This window comes from Drechmeria coniospora, chromosome 01 (assembly GCF_001625195.1).
Source record: "Drechmeria coniospora strain ARSEF 6962 chromosome 01, whole genome shotgun sequence".
In the NCBI taxonomy this organism is placed as follows: Eukaryota; Fungi; Ascomycota; class Sordariomycetes; order Hypocreales; family Ophiocordycipitaceae; genus Drechmeria; species Drechmeria coniospora.
The window spans coordinates 11,965,542-11,982,333 of NC_054389.1; the positions used below are offsets into that span (position 1 = coordinate 11,965,542).

At 60.9% G+C, this 16,792-nt stretch overlaps 6 protein-coding genes across 6 annotated transcripts; 2 read left to right on the forward strand and 4 right to left on the reverse strand.

The window, feature by feature from the left end:
* Nucleotides 1-698: 698 nt before the first annotated feature.
* DCS_03190 (uncharacterized protein) lies at nucleotides 699-5,318 on the reverse strand (the record flags this gene model as incomplete). The annotated part of the gene is made up of 3 exons (XM_040800514.1): nucleotides 699-1,376; nucleotides 1,435-1,651; nucleotides 1,699-5,318. The coding sequence occupies 3 exons, from the start codon at nucleotides 5,316-5,318 to the stop codon at nucleotides 699-701; spliced, it is 4,515 nt and encodes a 1,504-aa protein (XP_040661397.1).
* A 1,146-nt stretch (nucleotides 5,319-6,464) lies between these two features.
* On the reverse strand, nucleotides 6,465-7,404 carry DCS_03191 (uncharacterized protein; the record flags this gene model as incomplete). The annotated part of the gene is made up of 2 exons (XM_040800515.1): nucleotides 6,465-6,989; nucleotides 7,039-7,404. The coding sequence occupies 2 exons, from the start codon at nucleotides 7,402-7,404 to the stop codon at nucleotides 6,465-6,467; spliced, it is 891 nt and encodes a 296-aa protein (XP_040661398.1).
* A 729-nt stretch (nucleotides 7,405-8,133) lies between these two features.
* On the forward strand, nucleotides 8,134-8,445 carry DCS_03192 (uncharacterized protein; the record flags this gene model as incomplete). The annotated part of the gene is made up of 1 exon (XM_040800516.1): nucleotides 8,134-8,445. The coding sequence occupies one exon, from the start codon at nucleotides 8,134-8,136 to the stop codon at nucleotides 8,443-8,445; it is 312 nt and encodes a 103-aa protein (XP_040661399.1).
* A 397-nt stretch (nucleotides 8,446-8,842) lies between these two features.
* Nucleotides 8,843-10,030, reverse strand: DCS_03193 (uncharacterized protein; the record flags this gene model as incomplete). Its single annotated transcript, XM_040800517.1, has 1 exon — nucleotides 8,843-10,030. One exon carries the CDS (start codon nucleotides 10,028-10,030, stop codon nucleotides 8,843-8,845), a length of 1,188 nt encoding a protein of 395 aa, XP_040661400.1.
* Nucleotides 10,031-10,832: 802 nt separating this feature from the next.
* DCS_03194 (golgi transport complex component Cog5) lies at nucleotides 10,833-12,131 on the reverse strand (the record flags this gene model as incomplete). Its single annotated transcript, XM_040800518.1, has 1 exon — nucleotides 10,833-12,131. One exon carries the CDS (start codon nucleotides 12,129-12,131, stop codon nucleotides 10,833-10,835), a length of 1,299 nt encoding a protein of 432 aa, XP_040661401.1.
* Nucleotides 12,132-13,423: 1,292 nt separating this feature from the next.
* Nucleotides 13,424-15,231, forward strand: DCS_03195 (uncharacterized protein; the record flags this gene model as incomplete). The annotated part of the gene is made up of 2 exons (XM_040800519.1): nucleotides 13,424-14,107; nucleotides 14,197-15,231. 2 exons carry the CDS (start codon nucleotides 13,424-13,426, stop codon nucleotides 15,229-15,231), a joined length of 1,719 nt encoding a protein of 572 aa, XP_040661402.1.
* Between the last annotated feature and the right edge of the window lie 1,561 nt (nucleotides 15,232-16,792).

Here is a 16,792-nt window from a genome sequence, read left to right on the forward strand (position 1 = left end):
AGACTGTTGCCAGAAATGTGTAACGAGACTGTATAGTCGCAACGAAAAGTTCGCCAGTCGTGACTGACTCGTGTGAGTGAATAAGTCGGTGACGCCGCTCTTATGGAGCCTCGAGCTTACGCAGCACAAATTTAAAGTGATGATGAAATGAAGGAAAAGTGAGGGGGTCGAGTTGCAATATATATCTGCCTGCTGAGCGAGAGAAGGGCCGGGGGAGGAGGCGGCTCGGTTCCTTGTAGGTAGCCGAAACGGTGACGACGCATCTCCGCATGCTGATCCGTTATTGCCCAATTCGCCGATCGGACAATTCAAAGGCCATGATGCAGGGTATTGATCTAATCCACTCATCTTGCCTAATCCACTCATCCCGCGTAAGCACCTTTAAATATCATATTAAACATGGTACCGGTGGAGATGCCCCAGAGTTGCGGCGGAGACCCGGAGCATCAACGTCCCAAGGCAGCGGCATACATCACACAGCAATGGCAAACGTCGCAAGACAATGGCAGGCTTCAACAATATGCCACCAATGAGCGTTCCTCAGCTGCAAAGTCGGCCACCACTATTGCACTACGGACTAAATCATACCATGTGGCATTCGCCGCCAACCACAATTACTGCGCATCTCTTCATGCGCTCCAAAAATCAGTCAAATCTCTCGACGATAGCAAATCCCAACACCATCAAATCATGGGCCATCAGTACACCGACTCCCAAATGTACTCGTCGGCAAGTCTCTGAAACCCAGCAGGGGTCCAGTGCCATACACCGTCTCGCAAGGCAGACTCTACAGTCTCACGCCTTGCGCGCTGGGGGAGGGCGCGTCCACGGCAGCTCGATGCATCGCAGCTGTTGTCTGCCCAGCCAAACTTGAAGTCGTCACCCCACCAAGCTCGCAATTCCAGGCCAACATGAAGCCTGATGAGAATGGATGTTATGTTGTTGTAGCCCTCAAAATCAACCGGCGTCAAGGAGCAGTTGCCGCTGGGGAAGTTGGGGCATGAAGGAACACGCTTGACCTCTGACCAAGCAATCGACTGTTCGCTCGAAGAGCCCTCGTTGTACGTGTACGCCGAAACCTCGAATTCGCACCACTGCTCATTTCCCTCGGCAGCACAACCAAGTTCGGCGCTGAAGAAGTCGAACCTGAAGCACGGGTTGGCAGAGTTGGGGCCGACGCCCACCTCGGCGACATCGCCGCTCCGAACACTAGGCATGCCAGACAATGACGAGGGAACAAATTCGACAAGCTGGCCGCCGGACGAAGGCACATACGACTGCGTCGCCGGAGAAGACGGCGGTGCGACGAGAAATCCTTGGGAGAACCACAAGTCCCGAGACGGGTTCAACAAGGGGCCGGGCTTGGCATCGTCAAACTGATCGAGTTAGCAGTCAATACCGCAACGCCATGCTTCTCAGGACCAGAACACTCACATCAACAGTTGTGTTGCCAATCTTTCCGCCAGATGGGCACATTGCCGCACCAACGCTGGGTGTCGCCGAGGGAGTGGAGCTCGTGGCGACAGGAGTTGTGGAAACAACAGAAGGCGGTGCAGTCTCGTCTACCAAGGGCGGCGACACACTGGCACCAAGAGAAGTGCTTTCAGGCAACGATGTTGTTGCATTGCTCCACGAAGTGAGGCGCATGGGACTAGTCCGTGTCAGCAGTTGCATCAATGCCTCGATCAAAAAACATACCCTTCCTGTCGCCGGAATGCACGCCTTTTGGGCGCAGCCACAGTTGCCAGCGTGGTAAACGGAAAGTTCAACGTGTGCGTAGTTGTTTGCTCCGGGATGACATTGGTCCACGTGCCAGTCTGAATCGTAGAGGCAGCAGCCTGCGGTAAGATCGACGACGACGGAGATCCGTACGCAGCCCCATCCTGGCTGAAGCCCCACGGGTAACCGTTGCCGGCACTTTGGCCAGGCACAAGGACAGAAATTCCATTACCACCCGATCTGCTATAGGACTGAATCGGCTGACCGATGACAACAGAGCCAAGAGGAACCCCGCCAGGACCGGCAACAATGGTGACTGTAGAAGTGCTCGCGCCAGCCAACGTTTCGGTTCGCAGACTATCAAGACCGGAGAAGGCGGGTGCAGGAGGGAATACAGTCTGCAGATTGGGCTGCTCTGGACCGTAGGCGTCAAGAGAGGGGACGCCAATTGAAATACTGCTGACAGAAGCGCCTTGCGCAAAGGGTCCAGGGGGTGCTGCGAGGTTACCACCGTCAGCACCAGGGCCGGCCGTGGGAATGCTGGCCGCGCCCGGCGTGAGCACAATGGTCTGGACAACTGGAGTTCCCACACCATTCGGCCCCATCACATCGACGGTGACCAAGGTGGTGACCCCAAGGACCAGAGATGTAAAGTATGGGACGCCTTGGGGAACAGTTGGCGTCTGCTGGGGAGCGACAGTGGGAAACCCCAAAGTTGGCCCAGCCCGGGAGGCGGGAGCCACACCATTGTCCGGAGTCAGGATAATGGTTTCCACAACCGGCGTCGCGACACCATTGGGCCCGAGAATATCAACCGTCACAGCCGTCGTAATGGGGCTACCAGCGGTCGCAAAAGGGGAATTGCCCTGGGGCAGGTTGGACAGCGGCAGGGGACCGGGTGGGAAACCAAGACCACTGGCAGTGGGCCGAGCATTGCTGGCAGCAATCACCACGGTCGACTCGACGATTGTTGGTCTTCCATCAGCGCCAACGGCAGTGTACGTGACACAGGTGGAGAGGCCTCCAAAACCAGCGTTTCCGGATTGTGGAAACCCGGGGAACTGAGAGGGAACAGCAGTGATGACCCCAACAGGAGTGCTGTCCGCCGGCGTCGGCACAGGGACAGGAATGACAAACGTGGTATCAAACAGCGTTGGTCTGCCATCAGGACCAAGGGCAGTGTAGGTGACGCAAGTCGTGATGCCTCCCAGGCCCCCATTGTCACCGAGACCGCCGTTGCTGCCAGTGCCAGCATTTGCCGGCGGGGGAATCCCTGGGTTTCCGGTGCCCTGCGTCGGAGCAACAGTGATGACACCCACAGGAGCGTTGCCTGCAGGAGTGGCAGCGGGACCAGGGATCAAAAAGGTCGTGTCCATGACGGTGGGCCGACCATCTGCTCCCAGGACCGTGTACGAAATGCACGTCGCAATGCCCTCCGAGCCAGCGTTGCCCTCGGGACCAGAATTTCCGGGCTGAGGAATTCCAGGGATTCCGGTTGCCTGCGAGGGAACACCAGTAAAAACACCCACAGGAGCATTGTCCGCCGCAGTAGCGGCAGCGCCAGGGATTAGAAACGTCGTGTCCACAACAGTAGGACGGCCATCTGCTCCGAGGACAGTGTAGGTGATGCAAGTCGTCGTCCCTCCTGCGCCGGCGTTGCCACCAAGGCCCGCGTTGGCGCCGGAACCAGCATTGCCAGGTTGGGGAGCTCCAGTAATTCCACCAATCTGGGGAGAAGCGCCCGTGGCAACAGGGCCAGGAACGATGAAGGTGGTATCAACAATGGTGGGACGACCATCAGCTCCGAGCACGATGTAGGTGGTGCTGGTGACTAGAGCACCAGAGAGATCCGAAACGACAGGGCCGGGGGACCCAGGAACAGATGTGACGGGAATAGGGACTCCGTTTGGGGGGGTCCCGGGAACAGACACTTGAACGGGGATTCCGTTGATCGGGCTTCCCGACACACCCGCCTGCGTGCTCTCGGCACCAGGAAGCACCAGCGTGGACTCGACAACCGTAGGCTTTCCGTCGGCGCCGAGAACAGTGTAGCTCGTGCACACCGTGTATCCGGCGCCGTTGGAGTTCGTTCCGCCCGGGAGGAAACCTCCATTGGGGTTCTGCACAGGAACAGGAGCAGTGGTGGGCAGGGCAGCAGACACACCAGTGGGGTTGTAGGGAGGAATGACCCATGAATAATGCACGACGGTAGAAATACCATCCGTTCCCACCACAGTGTAGGCTGTGCCAGTGACGCCCAGGCCCGACCTGCCAGGAAAAGGTACAGCGTTGGCGTCACTGCCGGTGACACCAGGCCAAGGGCTGTTGACGGTTGGGGAACCTCGAAGAGGAAAATTGGTTGCAAGGCCAGCAGAGATTGACAAGGGTTGCCCTCCATTGACTTGAGAGTTACCAGCAGGCCACTCGAAAACAGTTGGACGCCCATCTGGACCAGTGGTCGTGATGCAGGCGAGTGCGCTGCCGCCGTTGAGATTGCCAGAGTTGCTGCCGGGCGCGTTCGCTGCTCCGGTTCCAAGTGTAATCGTGTGAGCCGACAAGACAGCGACGGGGCTTGGTCCGGCAGAACCCTGAACCCACTGGATGCTAGAGTCGGTGACAACAGTGTACCATGGTGAGCCATTCTGCGGTGAACCATTCTGCGGTGAGCCATTCTGGGGCAACCCAGGTGTGATGGGTGCATTGACAGAGCCTTGCGGAGGACCGTTGGCACCAGCAGCCAGCCCAGTGCCCGATGGAGATGCAACACTCACGGAAACAGGATTGGACGCCGGGAAACCGTTGTGACCATCATAGCCACCAGGGCCGATGGCCGGTGACTCGTCGGAGGGCGGGCCAATGGGCAGACCAGAGGCAGAACCATCACCCCAAATGTCAATTGTGAGAGTCGTGAAGGGGGAAGGAAAGGTCTGGATTGTCTGGGCAGAGATGAAAGGGGATACACGGATGGTTATCGTCGGGTAGTTGGCGTTGGAAACTTGGTTAGAGCCAGAGCCGGCGGGAGAAGAGCCGTACGGGGATGAGCCGCCAGGAGACGAGCCACCAGGAGAATTGCCGCCTGGAGAATTGCCGCCAGGGACCGTGCCGCCTGGAGAAGAGCCGCCAGGGAAGGAGCCGCCGGGGAAGGGGCCACCAGAAGACGACCCTCCAGAAGAAGAGCTGCCAGGAGATGAACCACCAGGGAGAGAACCACCAGGGAGAGGGCCGCCAGGAAGGGAGCCGCCAGGAGGGGAGCTGCCAGGAGAGGGGCCTCCAGCAGAGGAGCCATTTCCAGTGGGCGTGGCCCTACTTGGGTAGACAGTGACAAAAACGGTTGTCGTTCCTTCCATGACGCAAGTGGGACCGCCAGATGCGCCGCCGGGGACGTTTCCGAGGTTCGAATTGGCATCCCCATTCCAAGGACCTTCTGGCTGAGAAGATTGTTCGGTGTCGGAACCAGAGCCGTCGGGGGAGCTAGAGCCAGTCAATACAATGTCAATTGAGGGAATGAATGAGCCTTGCCCGTAGCTTGGAGCCTGCGCAATCACATGGGGCATGAGGGTTGCAGCCACCACGACGCCAAAAGTTGTGGCTGATCGCATCGTGAGCGACGTGTCAGCCAAAGGCTGATGGGACGGAAACGAGTCGACTCTGCAACTGCTTGGGTAGTCAAGGCTGGGCAATCAAGAGTGACGAGAGGGGATGACAGGACAGCGGATGAAGGACGAGTGGAGGTGTAGTGGAGGGGAAGAGAGAAATGGAATGGGAGGTGGGCGAGTTTTGAAGAGAGGAGGGAAGAATTTTGGGCTGCGTACACGGAAGGAGAAGAAGGCACGGACATGACGATTTGAGGCAGGAGCTGCTACCAGTCGAAGAGTGAGGGTGGATTCATGGCATCATGCTGCAGAGGACGTGTCCCTGCTCCTGCCTTGACGCTGGCCGGTCATCTGCACATGCAGCCAGTGTACCTTCCGAGGGCGAGCAGTGCCTTGAAGCCGCCCTGAAATCGTGTTGAGTGTCGTTAATAGTGTAGAGAGGGGGAGACGAATTGCATCGATTCAAGGCGACGTACATTCTACTTCACGGCCTACCGCGTACATCCATCGTCCGCCGGCAGCTGGACACGACGAATGCCATCAAAACGTGATATCTTTGCTGTGAACCTTTCACCGCCGAGGCACATCCTTCCTCGAGCCTCCTCCTCCATCGCACCTCCTTGTCTCGGCCCACAGGCAGTCGCCAGATCACACCATGTTGACGCTTTGAACTTGGCGGTGAACCATTTGGCAGTCTGCTACTGCCACAGAAACGCACTCTGGACATGGCTGGAAGGTGAGACGCTTCATGGGTGACGCAAGCACAAGCGATGGGGCCAGCATTGGTCGACACTGGCCTGACATGATGTCATACGAGCCTGGACAGCTGGAGGTGGAGAGGAAGGACGAAAGCAGGGACGGCGTCAGACTCGGGAGGTGAACGCATGTGAGCACAGGCAGGCATCAGCGGAAGCGGAGAGCAATAACGAGAAAGTGCATGAAGTGGTGAATATGGGGGATTCAGACCATCTGCGGCAGGCTCCTCAGGGGGGGAAGGGGGGGGGGGGGTTGGAGGTTGGGGGGTTGGAGGTTGGCGGGTTGGAGGTTGGCGGGTTGGAGGTTGGCGGGTTGGAATGGTACCCTCAATCCGTCGGCGGCTGGCTGTACCAGCACGCCCGCTTTCCTGCTCCCCGTGCCTCGTTCGATCGGCCATCAGACGGGGTTGTCCGAGTACAACGCCGGTGGCAGCGACGGCTGTTCGTGTTCGCGGCCGTCATTCTGGGGGTCCACAATGGAGCGGGCGCGCCGCTTCTCGTCCTCCATTCGCGCCGTCCACATGGCCGAGCCGGTCGAGGTTGTGAGGAGGAAGAAGAAGGAGAAGATGGGGATCAGCTCCAAGACCATGGCGACGCTTCCGAACCAGACGCAGTCCCAGGTGAGCGAGGCGGTCTCGCGCTTCCGCTCCTGCTTGGACAGGCCGCGCAGCTGGAACCATCGGTGGTGCGAGAGCTTGCCGAGGCGCGTGCCGGTGATGACGATGAAGGCGGGCGTGCCGACAAAGGGCACGAGGTTGAGGGGTAGGAACACGATGAGCTCGATGATCTGAACGATGCTCCAAGGCTGGTAGACGGCAGGGCTGGTCGGCTTGCCCAGCATCTTGACGGTGTCGGGCGCCTCGTCGAAGAGGAGTCGGTGCGGCGCGACGAGTTCCCGGAAACCCAGCTTGAGGAGCGTGGCCTGCAGGTGTCAGCAGAGGATGGGCCCGCGGGGTGGAAAGGGCACCCACGTCGAAGACGTCGACGCGGGTCTCGTCGACGAAGAAACCCTCAAAGAGTCCCTGTATGATGACGAGGCCCTCGCCGAGGGTCAGGACGACGGCATTGACCCAGGCGCCCCAGCCGTGAAAGATGGCGAGAAAGGCGTACTGCGGCAGAAAGGCAAAGGTGAAGAGCACGAGGTAGACGAGGAAGGAAATCATGGAGAGCGGGAGAAGCCTGCCGAGGAAGAGCGGCCAGAACTCGCGGTGGCGGAGAAAGAAGCCGATGCCTCGCAGAGGGTACGAGGCGGCGACGCAGGCACGGGTGAGGTAGCGGGCCGGCCGCGTGCCGCGAAGGGATCTCCGATGGAGACTGACGGGAACGGTGCCGTCCATGATGCTGGCGAGGATGCCGTGATGGCGTCGGAGAGGGGGAGAGTGAATGTTGTCGCCCTCGTACGCCGCAGGCATGCAAAGGGCAGCGTTGCGCGTTGTTGCGTGCCGTGGGATACGTCACTGGTGCGCAGTGATGTTGGTATGCACGATGTATACTTGTAGCATGTACTCCGTATACGGTACAGTGTGCATACAGTACGGCGCCAATGCAGGCACCGCAGCCGACTACAAGTGATGTATTAACTAGTAATTAATACTAGTAATTAATACTAGTAATTAATACTAGTAATTCATACTAGTAATTAATTACGGAGTACTCCGGAATACTCCGTACTGTCAATGCATCCGACCGAGGGAGGATCGGCCGCTGCCTGCAGGGTAGGTCGGTTTGGCCCAGGTCGTCGAGGAAAATTGCCAGCCCGTCCGGTGCCTCGACGCAGGGGGGTTGGGAATAAATAAAGCAAATTCCGCCGATGATGATGAATTTTGAAAATCATTTATTCTGTGAAATCATGCGAAAGGTGCAGAGGACACGTTGGGAATTTGGTGACTCGTTGGTGTTTGTCCACCACTAGCATTATCTCATCACCTAGTTTCAGTTGTTCGTGCTGGGTATCCCTTGTCCTGCCTCGGCAGCAGTTTTCAAATGGTCGTTTTAAAGTTTTTTCCAGAGCGTCTGTTGAGCTTCATTTACTGTGAGCGTATGGACAGCTGCCTCCAACTTGCGCCATGACGGTGGTCGAGGCCGATGGACCCTGCAAGAATACCGTATTCCGCCCGCTTCATATACATCGGATCGACTTGGACGGCAGCCGGAAAACGACAACGGACCACGGCGGAGTGATTCAGGCAGCGCGGAGCTTTCTGCGCAACGACCCGTACCATCCGAGGCCTCGCAGCGCCAACTCGGCAGACGAATTAGAGCCGCGGCCGATGCTCTTCCACCGGCGCTTCCTCACAACGAACAAGTGCCGAAGCTTCTGGCGATGCGTCTCTGACGAGATGGAGAAGCGTTGCCTTTATGGGAATGCCTGCCATTGATTCGGGCCAGCAATAAGGATAATCGGAGTATAGGGTGGGTTGCTCCGAGGACGACATGGTCGAAAATGGTATACTGCAGCAGGCTCCGCTCCATCCTCAAGGGCCTCCATCCTCAAGGGCCTCCATCCGTAAGGGCCTCCATCCTAAATGGCCTCCATCCTCAAGGGCCTCCGTCCGCAAGGGCCTCTGTCCTAAATGGCCTCATCCTCAAGGGCTTCCATCCGCAAGGGCCTTCTTCCTAAATGGCCTCCATCCTCAAGGGCTTCCATCCGCAAGGGCCTTCTTCCTAAATGGCCTCCATCCTCAAGGGCTTCCATCCAAAAGGGCCTCGGCCTCTCTGGAATCCGTCATATACGCACCATGCACACCGCCAGAGGCAGCAATGTCCCTTTCCAGCCTACACCGCAATCGCCTTCATAAACGCCTTGCTCTCGTGTCCCTCCTTGACCTTGGCAAAGTTCATGAGGTGGGCGTCGGCGAGCTCCTCCTGCACCCTTCGCACGTACGCCTGGGCGACGGCCAACCACTGGGCCTTCTCGGCACGGCTTGCGCCCTGGCCCTCCCAGACCCACAGGGCCCTGCCTGCGTCGTCAAGGAGGAAGACGTCGTCGCCGTCGAGGTCCCTTTGCGAGATGGCGGCGCCGCTCTTGACGAGGGAAAAGGCGAGCGTGCCGGATTCGTCGCTGAGGCGGAAGAGCTTCCGCGGTCGGTCCTCGGACGATGATGAGGCGGCCGAGCGGGTGGCGGCCGTCGCGAGCGGGCGCGCGCACTCGAGGCCGGCGCGGGGCGTCTCGTCGGTGCCGCCGAGGAGGTCGACGACGCGGCGGGACCGCGACTCGGCTTGGGCGACGACCTCGACGTCGATGTGCTTGGCGAGCGTCATGTCGTGCACGACGTGGGCGGCCTTTGCCTTTTCCATGGGGCTGCAGGCGTGGCCCTGCCAGACCCAGATCTTGTCGCCCGTGTCGAGGACGAAGACGTCGCCGTCGTCGAGGCTCTGCCAGGTCGGGTTGACCTCGACGACGACGACGGCGCTGTTGACCTTGAAGAGGCGCAGCAGCGTCTTCACCTCGGCCGGCGCCTCCTCCTCGACGTGCCGGAAGCCGGAGCGAACGCCGCCGGAGCGGATGGAGATGCGGGGGAAGAGGGCGAGAAAGTCGTCCGAGGGTGCGCTCTGGACCTCGCGATGCTGCGTGGCGACGCCGTGGAGGAACTCGTCGAGCTCGACCGTCTTGTACGCGGCCGTGCCGGCCTCGTCCTGGGTCGTGTGGGCACCGAGCCAGAAGAAGATGTCGTGGCCGAGCTTCTCCGTGTCCTTGCCGAGCTTGTAGGAGTGGAGGATGACGTAGCTGTCGCCTTCGTGGAACTCGCCGTACTGTGCCTTGGGCCAGGGCACGACCTTGAACTCCTCGATGCGCCAGACGCGCAGGCCGGCCTCGCGGCCGACGGAGCCGTCGTTCCAGGCCGGCTCGGACGCGGCCGACTTGAACTTGACGCTGTGGTCGATGTCGGATCCGATGAGCTCGACGTTGCTGTCCTTGACGTCGTACTCTTTACCGTGAACGAGCCCTTGGTGGGGAGCCATGATGCGTGAACGGAGACTTGTGGAAGCTCGCGGGAGGGTGCGGCGAAGAGGACGACGGGACGACGGAGAGGCAGCTCGCGGCCGATTCCGCCGTTTTATTGATCGCAGGCGAGGGGCAAGGCGAGAGGAGAGAGGAAGCGAGGGAGGGAATGAATGATGGCACGAATCCTCGTCCCGCCGCCCAGCCCGCGCGACGAGGACCCCTGAAAGCGGCGGCGGCCACGGCGGCGTCCAGGGCGGGGCGCCGACGACGACACGCTGAAAGCAGCACTAAAACGGACGACGGTTGGCCTGAAGGCGCTCACACGCCTCCCTGCACACGTAAGCACAGCGGGTGCCGCCCCCCCGAAGGACGTGAACGTCGGAATTTGCGTCATTTTGCCCTCCAGTCGCAAGCGGAGGTGTCGACGAGAACAGGCCACGCTCGGGATCCAATCCGTCCGCCGCATGGCTCCTTGAATGGTTACGTGCAGGCCATTTGTGAAAGGCAACACTGAAATCAATCCATCGGTGCCGTGCAGGACATTGCGGAGCGTCGTGTCAAGGTGCACTCGGCATAGTACAGGGAGGATTAAAAAAGGGTAGAAAAGGGTGAAAATGGAAAGGAAGGAAAAAAAGAGAAAAAAGGGAAAAAAGGGAAAAGGGGAAAAAAGGAAAAAAAAAAGGCTTCACGATGCGTAGGGACACGGGCACGAGCGGACTGAACCGAATGCGAATGGGACAAATGGCCGGCGTCTTCGTTTTTTCGACACGTCGGTGGTGGGTGATGGGCGTTCCCGCAGGGACCACGGGACTCGGCCCATCATCGTCCCAAGTTGTTCACGACGCTGCCGACCATGACGGCGACCTCGCGATCCCAGTTCACCTCCTGGGCCTTGCCCTTGCCCTTGGCGCCGGACAGCGCGCTCGGCAGCAGGTATCCCCGCACGACGGCTTGCCGTATCGCCTCGCCGACGCTCTTCCTGTTGGAGCGGAGGGTCCGGGCGACGACGCCGCCGCGGGCGACAATGTCCTGGACGCGGGCGGCGAGGCTCGAGGCCATGGTGCGCCAAAAGTGCGAGGCGAGCGAGCCGGTCTCGAGGTGGGTGAGCAGCGGCTGGATGAGGTTCGGATGCTTGTGCGTCGTCGACGAGGGCACGAGCGGGTGCGCCGGCGGCTCCGTCGTCGCGAGGACGAGCTCGAGGGAGACGAGGTTCTGGCACTTGGCCGTCACCTCGGCCAGGGAGCGCTCGAGGGAGGGCAGCTGGCCGAGGGAGCGCGAGAGCGAGGTGACGCCGACGCGGAGGGCCGAGCGCGTGTAGTCGTCGAGCGCCTGGACGAGCAGGCGCGGCAGCCAGCGGTCGTGCTTGACGCCGGCCGTCGGCGACAGCAGGAACAGGGCGGCCAGGGCCGACTCGAGCCTCGCGCGCGCCTCCTCGGCCTGGACAAAGGTGACGGCGGCGGGCATGGAGAATTCGCGGACGCAGCGGACGGCCGTCTCGCAGACGGAGCGCTCGATGGGCTCGAGGACGAGCGAGCGCAGGCTGCGGACGACGTCGACGCCGTCGAGGCCGTGGCCCTCGTCGCCGACGGCCTTTGCGTCCATGACCTCGCGGAGGGACAGGAGCGTGTAGGAGCAGCGGACGAGGGCGCCGTGGTCCTCGTCGCCGGCGAGCTCGGCGTGCTGGACCTCGAGCTGGCGGCCGAGCTGGAGACAGCGGGCGACGGAGCGGCCGAGGCGCAGCGTCTCCCAGAGGCGCAGGGCGACGTGGCGGACCTCGTCGGCCTCGGCGTGCTTGTCGATGACCTCGCGCTCGAGCTGGCGGTAGCTGTCGTTGAGGCTCTTGATCTGGGCGTCGAGCTCGCCGACGATGCGCCGGCTCGCCGTCGTCTGGGTCTGGGTGAACTCGAGGAGCGGGATGGCCGACTGGGTGGTGAGGAGGTCGATGTGGGAGTCGAGCTCCTGGGCGTCGAAGAGGACGCGCGAGAGGGGCGCCGAGAGGTCGAGGGGGGTGTCGTTGGGGTTGTTGGTGGCGAGGACGAGGGCGTTGGCGAAGGAGGCGGGGGTGAAGCCGGGCGCGAGGAAGGTCTCGTAGTCGACGTAGGAGGGTTCGTCGGCCATGCTGGAGGCGGGCAAGGGGGGGTCGTGAGATGTGCCGTATGTGCCGTAGGAGCGTGGTGAACTGGAGGAGTGCGGTGAAGTGTAGGAGTGCGGTGAAGTGTAGGAGTGCGGTGAAGGGTAGGAGTGCGGTGTAGTGTAGGTGGTGTATTGCTTGTACAGTATTAACTAATAATCCTTGGCTCGGAGCTGTCGATGTCGAACCCCCGATGGTTTGACGGGCGGGCCGCGAGGCGAGGCTACGTTCTAATTACAGCTAGAGTGCTTACTGTACAATGCACAGTAAAAATAACCTTGGCTCGGCACGGTGTACAGAGTACTTGTGCAGGGAGTCGAGGGGCGCATGTGAGGCGACGGAGGCGAGAGAGTGGCTGGTTCGATGTCACTCGTACGGTACGAGCGGGCAGTCTGCACTGTGCCGTTGACATGTACTCGTCGCCCTCGGCACACCGGCCGTGTACAGTGCTCGCAGGTACTCGCAGGCGTATTCACTGTGTCGTAGGTACGCGGTCATCGGTACTCTGTGGTGTCGAGGGATGTGCCGATGGACCTTTGCGCCTCGACTCTCCGACACTGTGACGAAGGGGTCGTGGCACAGTGAGGGTAGTTCCTTGGCACTGTGACAAATAGGTTGTGGCACAGGGAGGGTAGCGCCCCGGCACAGTAAAGGCACCGCCCCGGCACAGTAAAGGCACCGCCCCGGCACGGTGACGGTAGTCCCCTTTGGGCGCCTGCGCTGCGTCGGGGCATCGGACGACGCGGCGCCAACCGCATTACACCTGCTCCCACACCACCACCACCACGACGAGGAACGCCGCCGTGTCCCCCGCGCCCTCCATCCCTTCCTCCGCCTCGGCCGCAACGATTTTCCCTCTCTCCCTCGTGGCTCCGTTTCCGGTCCACGCTCCTCCTCCGACATGTTTTTGGCGTGACCGGCGGCAAGGCGGCAGCATTGACATATTTGACAGTCGACATCGTCGTCATCATCGACAGCATCGAATATTTGACAGTCGACATCGTCGTCATCATCGACAGCATCGACATATTTGACAGTCGACATCGTCGTCATCATCGACAGCATCGACATAATCGACAGTCGACATCGTCGTCATCATCGACAGCATCGACATAATCGACGTAATCGACACATTGACATAGTCGACATCATCGTCATCGACGGCATCGACGGCATCGTCAGCATCGACAGCATCATCGACCTGCGATTGCACCGCCCCCCCGCGGCATCGAGCAGCGCCCACGGCCGCACGTGACGACTCGCCGTCGCCGCAGCCACCATGGTCAAGTTCAACGTCTTCGACGCCCGCGAGCTGCTCGCCTTCCCCGGCGGCGACAACGAAACCGACACGGTAGTCGGCGGCGTCCACTTCAACCTCACGACGCTCCAGCACTGGAACTACACGCTCTGGGGCAACCGGACGCTGTCCAACGAGACGGAATGCTGGCTCGTCTTCTCGCCCTACGAGCCCCGCCTCGTGCGCGACAACGGCAGCTTCGTCAACGCGACGAGCTGCTACAACGCCGTCCGGTCCATCGGCACGCGCGGCTACACGGGCATCGGCTTCGCCGCCCTCTACGGGCTCGGCCTCGTCCTGACGCTCACGGCGCTGACCAAGCACGGCGCGCTCTACCTGCCCAAGGAGCGGCGCTTCTACCCCATCGGCCGACGCTGGCAGTGGTACTGGGCCTGCTTCGTCTGCGGCTGCGCGCTCATCAGCCTCTTCACCAACATCGACGTCGACCGGTACTACCTGCAGGACCTGCCCATCATCATCAACGTCTTCTTCTGGTTCCTCGTCTGCCAGGGCACGCTGGCGCTGACGTGGGAGGCGGTGCGGCACTGGGGCAGCTGGCTCGAGCGGCAGTACGTCGACCCGAACCCCTTCATCTACCGCGAGGGCGACGGGCGCTGGCAGATTGAATTCTGGACGCCGCTGTGGTTTTACTTTTGGCTCTGGATGGTACGTGGCGTGGCGCCTCTTGCCCTCCCCCTCCAGCTCCCCCCGCCGCTCGTCGGCCGTTGCCTTGGGACTGACCGACCGACGGCTAGAACTTTTTCCTCGTCGTCCCGCGCAACTGGAATTTCGTCCGAGCGCAGCACTCGATTGAGCAGACGGCGGCCGTCGCGGCGCCGACGGCGACGGGTGCGCGCTTCAAGGCGGCGGCCTTTTGCCTCGTCATCGCCTGGCTCACCATCGTCTTCTTCGTCCGGCACTCGATCAAGCACTACAAGCCCCGGCACCGCGGCCTCCTGAACAGGACGGTGGCCTTTGCCAAGGCCGTGCCGCTGCGCTTCGTGCTCATCATCCCGCTCACGCTCGTGCTCATCGCGTACCAGGCCTTTATTTCCTTTGTCTGGGAGTACTCGGTCATCCGCTACGACGGGCCCGTCGTCGTCGTCTTCGCCTGGGGCTACGGGCCGCCGCTGCTCATCGTCTTCGTCCAGGTCCTGTACGGGTTCGCGAGCCCCAACGAGGACAAGGAGCTCATCCGGCAGCGACGCGAGCGCGGCGAGGTGGTGAACCGCGAGCTCGGCATCGTCAAGCGGCCGGCCTGGTGGCGGCGGGTCCGGGGCGAACACCTCTACTCGCTGCGCGACAAGATCAGCCGCAACGTCGACGAGGTCGGCACCGAGCGCGGCGTCGGCCGTCGGGCGGAGCTCGAGAACGAGGTGGAGCGGGACGCCCGGCTCGAGGCTCAGGGGGCGGCCATTGACGACGAGGTCGAGCTCGAGGAGGTGGTGCGGCGGCGGCCGGACGCGGCGACGAACCCGCGCGTGGACCGAGCCGGGGCGCGCGGCGCGTCCATCGCCGTGCCCTACGCCGGCAAGGACGAGCGGCGACAGGGCGAGCGCGTGATGCAGTCGGCCGCGAGCGTGCTGTTCCCCAACAACCTCGCCGAGCAGCGCGCGCAGCGGGTGGCCTTTTTGATGGAGGAGGGACCGGCGCCGCCGCCGTACTCGGATGCCGTCTCGACGGCCGAGGCGTCGACGTCGGCGCCGGCGGCGCAGCGGTCCAACAGCACGTCGACGGTGGACTCGCTCTCGAGGCCGCCGCAGCAGGTGCGCAGCATGCTGGACGTGTAGCGCGCCGCTGCCCGGCGAAGAGGAGGATGGACGGCCAGGAAGGGGGATTTTTGCTTTGTTTTCGGCTTGATGCCACTGCACCGTCTAAGCAGATGCCACCGCACCACCATCTACTCAGAGATGTGTGCGTTTGAAGGCCCCGTTCCGTCGTCTCAGGGGGCGACGGCGGTCGGCGCGCCATTGGGTTCCTCGCCGACCAGCCTGTTGGCGGCCGAGTCACGGGCTCGGATGCGTAGGGACGGCGGCTTCGTGACGGCCGAGGTGCTGACGGTGACGGGCACAGGGGATTCTGCACTCTATTATGCCGCACTCTGTGGTCTCTGCCACGCCCTGTAGTCTCTGCCGCACTCTCTCTGCCGCACTCTGCAAGTACCCTCCGCTGCACTCTGCAGGGACTCTCTAGCTGCCGCACTCTGTACTCTCTGCCGCACTCTGTACTCTCTGCCGCACTCTGTACTCTGCATTACTAGCTGCCGCACTCTGACACACTCTCTAGCTGCGGCACACTGCATACTCTCTAGCTGCGCACACTGCAAACTCTCTAGCTGCCGCTCGCTGCACACTCTCTCTACTACCTAGTAGCTGCCGCACTCTGTACCCTCCGCTGCGCTCTGTACTCTCTAGCTGCCGCACTCTGTACCCTCTGCCACACTCTGTACTCTCTGCCGCACTCTGTAATTTCTGCCGCACTCTGTACTCTGTATCACTACCTGTATCACTACTAGTAGCTGCCGCACTCTGCACACTCTCTAGCTGCCGCACTCTGTACTCTCTGCTGCACTCTGTACCCTCTAGCTGCCGCATTCTGTACTACTAGGTACCTAGTAGGTACTCTCTGCCACACTCTGTACTCTCTGCCACTCTGTTAGTACTTTCTGCCGCATTCTGCACTCTCTAGCTGCTACGTTCTGCACTCTCTACTACTAGCTGCTGCACTCTGCACACTCTCTACCTGCTGCACTCTCACACTCTCCAGCTGCTGCGCACTGCACACACACTCTCCAGCTGCCGCACCCTGCACTCTCTGCTAGCTGCTGCACTCTGCAGTCTCGTCTAAGCTGCTGCACTCTGCACTTTCTACTGCACCCTGCACTCTATACTAAGCTGCTGCACTCTGTGCTCTCTACTACTCGGTGCTGCGGCCCTCTGTGCTCTCTAGTACTGCTGCCCTCTGCAGGTACTTGCTTAGTATTGCTGCTGTACTCTACTCCCTACTAGGTACTAGGTACGCAAGTAGTACTGCTACTCTCTTAGTATTTGGTACTGCTGTGCTCTGTGTTCTCTTAGGCACCTAGTACTTACCACTTAGTACTACCTAGTACTGCTGCACTCTGTGCTCTCTAGCACTGCTGCACTCTGCAGGTACTTGGTATTACTGCCGTACTCTGTACTCCCTACTAGGTACCTACCTAAGGTACGTAACGAGCACTGCTACTCTCTACTGAGCACTGCTGCACTCTATGCTCTCTACTACTACCGTAGGCACTTGGTACTGTTGCAATCTGTGCCCTCTACCTTAGTACCAAGCACTGCTGCAATCTGTGCCGTCTACCAATTACCA